This window comes from Adiantum capillus-veneris, chromosome 7 (assembly GCF_014529385.1).
Source record: "Adiantum capillus-veneris isolate H3 chromosome 7, ASM1452938v2, whole genome shotgun sequence".
In the NCBI taxonomy this organism is placed as follows: Eukaryota; Viridiplantae; Streptophyta; class Polypodiopsida; order Polypodiales; family Pteridaceae; genus Adiantum; species Adiantum capillus-veneris.
In genome coordinates, this window is record NC_140937.1 from 131,402,536 (window position 1) to 131,409,701 (window position 7,166).

Consider the following 7,166-nt stretch of genomic DNA (forward strand, 5'->3'; position numbering starts at 1 on the left):
GCATTAGTAACAGGTGATTTTCCGCTCGCAGAAGAACCATAAGAAGTGGCTGCATTGTTGTTACCACCCTTCCTTTGTGCAGCAATAAAATTTGTTCAACTACACGCTGTTTAGTCCTGTTTTTTCTGGAAAGTGACTCTTGTAACAACAATGTGCACAATGCATCAAACTTGATAACTTCAGGATTTCCTTCGGTCATAAATCTCCAAGTACTAACAAAAGTCTGGTAAGAATTTGGCAAGGCATCAAGAACAGTTTGCACAAGGGAATATCTGAAATGACTTCACCTGCAAAAATAAGTTGCTCATTGATATCCTTGAAATCATCAAGGAAAGTGCCCATATCATCTTCCTCATGTATAATCTTTGACTCCAGCTCTTTACGCAGTAATGCAATTTTTGCCTCAATATTGCGGCTTGCATAAAGACCGATCAGAATATCCCAAGCCTGTTTTGCAGATTTCGCTAAACGAATGTGAGGAGTAATGATGCGCTTCACAGACAACGCAATCAACGCATGAACCTGCGCATCCTTTACATCCCAACGAGCTTGTTCTGTCGTAGGCAAAACAACTCTAACAGCAGCAAGTACTGCAACATCTTCAACATCGCCTACATCCTCGAAACCAGGACGTACATCAATGTCCTGCACAGTATTCGAAACGTCCTTTGACACAAGAACATGTTGCATCATGTAAGCCCACATAGGGTAATTATCCCCATCCAATCTGTCCTCAACAGCAAATATCTTGAACACATCTGTGTTGTTGTTAGCCATGGTAAATGTTGCACCTGATGTGAAAACTGCTCGAAAAAGGAGAAACGAAGTGGGAACAACACGTGCTATATAGCACAAACCGTAGAAGACTGTAAGGGACTGTTATGCAAAAAAGGACACTGACAGAAATTCTGTACAAAATGACGAAATAGCATGTGCAGTACTGCGCATATAGTGGAAACAGAGTCCGAAATGAGCCCAAATAAAAAATCTAAGGAGACTGAGCTCTACCGCCTTTCCCGAAATTTTTGTCCACCTGCAAACGCTCGCCAAAGCTCCCAAAAATCAAAGAAAGTGAGCAAGCGTGTGCTGGAGCTGCTGGCGACTGAACCCGGAAGGACACAACCTACTCTGGTACCAATTGTTGGAATTCGGGTTACAAGAAAACATACATAGCTTGGAGAAGACGAAGGAAGCTCAAGGCACACAATAGAGAGTGTTTTACTTAGTGTGCAATGGGAAGATAGATAGTCCTAGAATGGACATATATACAATGCATGGAGAAAAAACCTCCTAAAGAGGAACAAAATGCCCCGACGATTCTAAATGTGTTCACACACATCACGACCTCATGTATATGGTAACACAAACATCTTTGACATGCATTTAAGAGGGAAATGGCATAACCAAAAGAGAGAGAGAGAGAGAGAGAGAGAGAGAACTGCAATTTATATTGTATCGACCGAGCAAAACATAAAATCCCAAAATGCAAACCCCGAAGGGTAAAATATATAGCCTAAAACTTGACCTACTATTGTGTCGAGAGAGGCACCTATAAGTAAGCTTGTGTCAAAATTGTAAGCTGATGTATGAGCTTGTATCCGGAGCGCGCACGCACAGACTACGACTACTTGTAATGCTAAAAAAGAACCCTGTGCAGATAAACAAAGGGGATAATGCTGGCTACCAGCAACTCTAATTAAAACTATATTGTTCCTGGAAGCAGCTCATATACTCAATGAGCACGTCTGATCATGACTGCCCCTCCTCTACCGATTGTTTTTTGGCGGGTGCGGTCGCGCCTTGAAGTAATCTGCCTGGAATGCCGGATCTGACGATGACCACCACTCCCTCCTTAATGCCCTCCTGTTTTCTGCAGCAATCTCACTCTGCAATCTCAGAAGCAAAGCTACATCAATTACATGTAATTTGCCTAATTAGACTCTCTAGTGCAGGTTTTTTTCTTGCAGTAGCTAAATGAGGGGAATTTATCAGATTCTTAATGTCTTAAGTTACATGCAGCTATGGCTAACAGCAAGCTAATCTGCGCATCAGCAATTTGGAATGGGCAGAATACTACAAACTATATTTATCGCGATCCTCTTGAAGCATTAATGCCGGCTAAATTCTTGGTTCGATGGTATCATCTCATAATTTTAATAATGGTTCGAAGCTGGTTTCATTGCATAATGCAATTATGAGCCAAGCAGTGAATCTAATTGCTTACAGACTTTCAATACCATATGTCGTTTACCTCGGTTGGAGTCTCTGCTGGCTTATCGACGCCATGATATAATGCAGGACTCTTTCTGCTGGTATCTATTGGCAGCCTCCTTGATCTCCTACTGATTAATGTTGTTTTCTGCATTTGTTTACAATATAGGCACACTTATTAGCAAGCGGATGGCCGGCTTTGCCGATGAGCGGCAGGTGCTACAACCATGCTAAAGATGGTGCAAATTTCTCTAGGAAAATCATGAACCTGTGCCAAGCTTTGTTGATAGGAGGCATGCATTGCATATTCACTTGGATTACCTGCAAGAAAGCAACGTCATGATTGGGTGAGTTAAACCTACCATTATCACAGCTAGCTGCTCTACAAATTAAGATCAGCATTTAATACTACAGCCTGCAAGCATGAATCAAACTTGGGACAAGTAGCAATAGCACTTAAGACAAATGTATTAAACCAAATGTTGCAAGGGGCACATTCACCTTTAAAAAAATGTGTGCAACAGCAATATACCCAGCGACAAGAAGTTTTGGACAAATTCTCACAATAATTCCCACATTGCGACTTACCTCAACATCATGAGCTTCTGTGAGGGAGGCACTGCATACCTAGCTAGGTACGATGGGGGACACGGGACCGCTGGCCCGGTGGACCTAGCTAGGTATGCGGCGCCTCTCGAGCAGAAGCTCCTGATGTTATGCATTGTATGAAAAACACTGAAAAAGACTGCTTTTTTCTACATGAGAAAAATTCTAAATCTTCTTGTATCGGTGTAAAGTTTTAATTTAAAAGCAATGCAGAGGCACATGCAGGATATACCGATACCTTCTACATGACATCCGCGAGTGCAGCGCCTGGCGGCGGCAGAGCTAATGAACGAAGGGCAGAGGATGGTCAACCACAGAAAAAGAAAAAGGAATGTCAGTTGTAGCATAGTTTGCATATTAAATGAACCTCTTGTGATTAGTGGGTAGGATTAAGCAAAAGTTAATGTGCTAATTACTACATGATTAAGGTGAAAGGAAGGCCAAAATGAAGAGTTGGTTTAGTGTAGAATCCAACCTGTTAAAAGGGAGAGAAGATCTGTTATAAGTCGTTCGATTCAGCCTTTCAAAGGCTGCCATCGCCGCTTGGATTTGGGAGCTCTGCTTCTACCATTTTTCTAGCAAAAGTTTGTGCAATCTTGTTGAAAGGCGCTTTTAGTACGAGCGGTTTTAGTACTCCAACGCCATTGTTTCTAACCCCTCCAAACGAGAGGGATTTTGCGTCTTGGAGAGAGAGAGAGAGACCCCCGTCTTAAATCCCAATTCGTGGAAATATGGAGAGAATCTCCCTCTCTCTCTCTCTCTCTCTCTCTCTCTCTCTATCTATAGCAGTTTTTTAAACATCTTGGAAACAATCCCAAGAGACCTCAAATATCTCTCTTACCTTAAAGATCTAGTCTCGAACTTTAGAGTGCCTTGTATGTGTCATGCATGACTAGCCTAAGAGTCAATCTGCTTCGCAAGAAGAGGACCTCCACGCCCCAGCACTATTAGACCTCTAACCTAAGCATTCCATAGTCCACTTGCTGGATCTGCTAGACCAAGTTGATTTGCTAGACCTGTTCGACCAGTTAGACCAAGTGGATCTACTCGACCAAGTCCCCTTGTTAGAGGCTAGTCTGGACTAGTTGCAAACTCTTCCAGACTGTTCCACCGGCTCGAATGAGCGATGGAGCAAGAATTCAGTTGAGTTCCCACCGAGCATGCCAGAAAATGAGAGCATTATCAACAAAAAGACAATGTCATGCTCTCTACTCTGGATGGTCCTCAGTGTAGTATGTAAGAAATCTCAGTCCATGACTCGAGAAGAAACATCATCCATCTGGTCAATCTTCCCTAGCTGACAACTTTATTGATCAGATACAAAAGAGCTTGATGATCTACACGGAAGAGAAATAACTTTTTCAACAAATAGTATCCGAAGTCAATAACATTGAACACCATTCCCAATGCTTCTCTCTATGTAGTTGAATATTCGTATTTATCCTTTACGATGAGCGGGTGCTACAATTATTCTAATTAAGTGAGTGCAAATTTCTAGAGGAAAATCATGAACCTGGCTTGAGATTTGCGGATAGGAGGTATGCATTGCATATTCACTTGAATTACCTACAAGAAAGCAACATCATGATTGAATGTGTTAGAATATTTTCAATTGGCTAGATCTCATCTCCGGGCTCGTTGGGGGGGGGGGGGAATACTAAGTAATGAAGTTAATGTACCACATGTGTTTACTAGATATGGTTTTTAAATGCAAAAGTTTTAGTCAAATTAATAGACATAAATTAATAAAAGGGTTTTGCATCCGAAAATAAGAGGTCATTTTATTCATTCAAACATGTTAAGAAAAGGTATTTTTAAACTACCCTCAAAGGTATGTTATATAGGGGGGGTCTCAATAGTGCACGCTCCAATCTTCGGGGTCAAGCCGAATGTTTCTGAGCCCCAATTGGGTTCGAAATTACTCCATTCTAGCTTAAAATTCACCAAGTACTTTTGTGTATTTTTTGGATGTTGTGGGAGGTTGAAATGAGGGAGCACAAGTGAACGCTATGTGGCAGTGAAATAAATCCACATGGGGTTTTGGGGTTTGTGACTCACAATATATACAATAATGTGGCATCACCCTAATGGTGTCATAAGAGGGAAGAGCTACCTCTGCTTCCATTATGTGGTTCCATGCCTTCACATGCATGTGTGCATGTGGAGGGTGGTGTTGGCGACATTAATTGTTGATGATGGTGGCCTCCGTTTGTATAATGTATAATATTGTTGGAGTTAGATGTTGCAAGTTTCATATTGGTGGCAACCCTTATGGGAGACCAATGAATTTAAGAGGGAGTTCCCATAGGTTCATGGGAAAATTAGAGCACCACGAAAGGGAAAATTCATGGTAGCGCTAAAAACTAAAGGAAATCTTTTTCTTTTTTTCTATTTTTTGAAGTCCACAAATGGAAGAGTTATGAAGACAAGGTTTTGAAACGACTTGAGAGTTTTTTTTTGGATTTCAAAGTGTATGTGAGTAAGAGGAAGAAGGAAGCAATCAAAGATTCTCTCTCTCTCTCTCTCTCTCTCTCTCTCTCTCTCTCTCTCTCTCTAATTAAGATGAGGGAGGGGATATCTCAAAGATCTATCTGGTAAGTGTTGAGAGATGAGGGAGGGGATATTTCAAAGATCTATCTGGTAAGTGTTGAGAGAGACAGAGACAGAGAGAGAGAGAGGGAGAGATTCCAATTTTAAATCCCAATTAGTGGAAATATGGAGAGATTCTCTCTCTCTCTCTCTCTCTCTCTCTCTCTCTCTCTCTCTCTCTCTAGCAGATTTTAAAACATCTTGGAAACAATCCCAAGAGACCTCAAATATCTCTCTTACCTTAAAGATCTAGTCTTGAACTTTAGAGTGCCTTGTATGTGTCATGCATGACTAGCCTAAGAGTCAACCTTCCTAGCAAGAAGAGGACCTCCACCTCCCAGCACTATTGGACCTCTAACCTAAGCATTCCATAGTCCACTTGTTGGATCTGCTAGACCAAGTTGATTTGCTAGACCTGTTCGACCAGCTAGACCAAGTGGATCTACTCGACCAAGTCCCCTTGTTAGAGGCTAGTCTGGACTAGTTGCAAACTCTTCCAGACTGTTCCACCGGCTCGAATGAGCGATGGAGCAAGAATTCAGTTGAGGTCCCACCGAGCATGCCAGAAAATGAGAGCATTATCAACAAAAAGACAATGTCATGCTCTCTACTCTGGATGGTCCTCAGTGTAGTATGTAAGAAATCTCAGTCCATGACTCGAGAAGAAACATCATCCATCTTGTCAATCTTCCCTAGCTGACAACTTTATTGATCAGATACAAAAGAGCTTGATGATCTACATAGAAGAGAAATAACTTTTCAACAAATAGTATCAGAACTCAATAACATTGAACACCATTCCCAATGGTTCTCTCTATGTAGTTGAATATTCGTATTTATCCTTTACGATGAGCGGGTGCTACAATTATTCTAATTAAGTGAGTGCAAATTTCTAGAGGGAAATCATGAACCTGGCTTGAGATTTGCGGATAGGAGGTATGCATTGCATATTCACTTGAATTACTGTTAACCCTCATGGCTCACGGACACCCCATCACCTACGACGGACGTGTATTATGTATTTGGTAGAGTCAGGTACCGGGCTTGTCGGACCAATAGGAAAAGGGTAAGAGTGATCGCCGATGAGAGGCGCACTTTAACCGGGACATTCAAGGGATTAGTTGGCTAAGCATGGGTGCCCAAGTGTGAATGGGGTGAGCTCATATAAAAGCCAACTAAACCTAAAATTCACTCATTCTCTCATTTGTGCAATAGAAGAGTGCTCTTGCTCCATCTCCATCTCCATCTTCTTCTTCTTCACCTCCTTGTGTGTGTGTGTATGTGTGTGAGAGAGAGAGGGAGAGTGTGTGTGCGATCGAGCATTACGAAGGCACGACGGCGGCGAAGCGGTTGAGCACGGCACGACTGCAGCTTCTTCTTCATCACGGCGAGGAATCCACCACGAAGGCGAGCGTAGAGCGGTGAGTGACACACCCTTTGCTCTCTTGAGCTTGCTAGTTTAGGCTTGTTGTGTGCTTGGAGCCATTTGTGGCTCGCACATGGTGTATCGGCAAGTCCCTTGCTTCGACAGTGCGACAAGGAGTGCACATTTTTGGCGCCGCTGCCGGGGAAATGCCCTACACTAAGCTCGGTTAAGCACTTTACGCTTTCTTGTGATGCAATTTCAATTGAAGGATTTGTGAAGAAGGAAGGTGTGTGGTTGTGTGGAGAAGGATTTGTGAAGAAGGAAGGTGTGTGGTTGTGTGGAGAAGATTTTTGTTACACTGTAGTGTCTTTTTTGTTTTCTGTAAAGAAGGAGT

At 42.3% G+C, this 7,166-nt stretch overlaps 1 protein-coding gene across 2 annotated transcripts; it reads right to left on the minus strand.

The window, feature by feature from the left end:
• Positions 1-1,413: 1,413 nt before the first annotated feature.
• LOC147454636 (uncharacterized) lies at positions 1,414-3,525 on the minus strand. Of its 2 annotated transcripts, XM_086517389.1 has the most exons (5): positions 3,293-3,525; positions 3,056-3,099; positions 2,480-2,532; positions 2,252-2,359; positions 1,414-1,886 (listed from the first exon to the last, which is right to left on the minus strand). In XM_086517389.1, exons 1-5 carry the CDS (start codon positions 3,352-3,354, stop codon positions 1,767-1,769), a joined length of 387 nt encoding a protein of 128 aa, XP_086373515.1. In that variant the 5' UTR covers positions 3,355-3,525; the 3' UTR covers positions 1,414-1,766. The 2 variants fall into 2 exon arrangements, with proteins under 2 accessions (XP_086373515.1, XP_086373514.1); XM_086517388.1 differs by lacking the exon at positions 3,293-3,525 and having other exon boundaries at positions 3,056-3,284.
• Between the last annotated feature and the right edge of the window lie 3,641 nt (positions 3,526-7,166).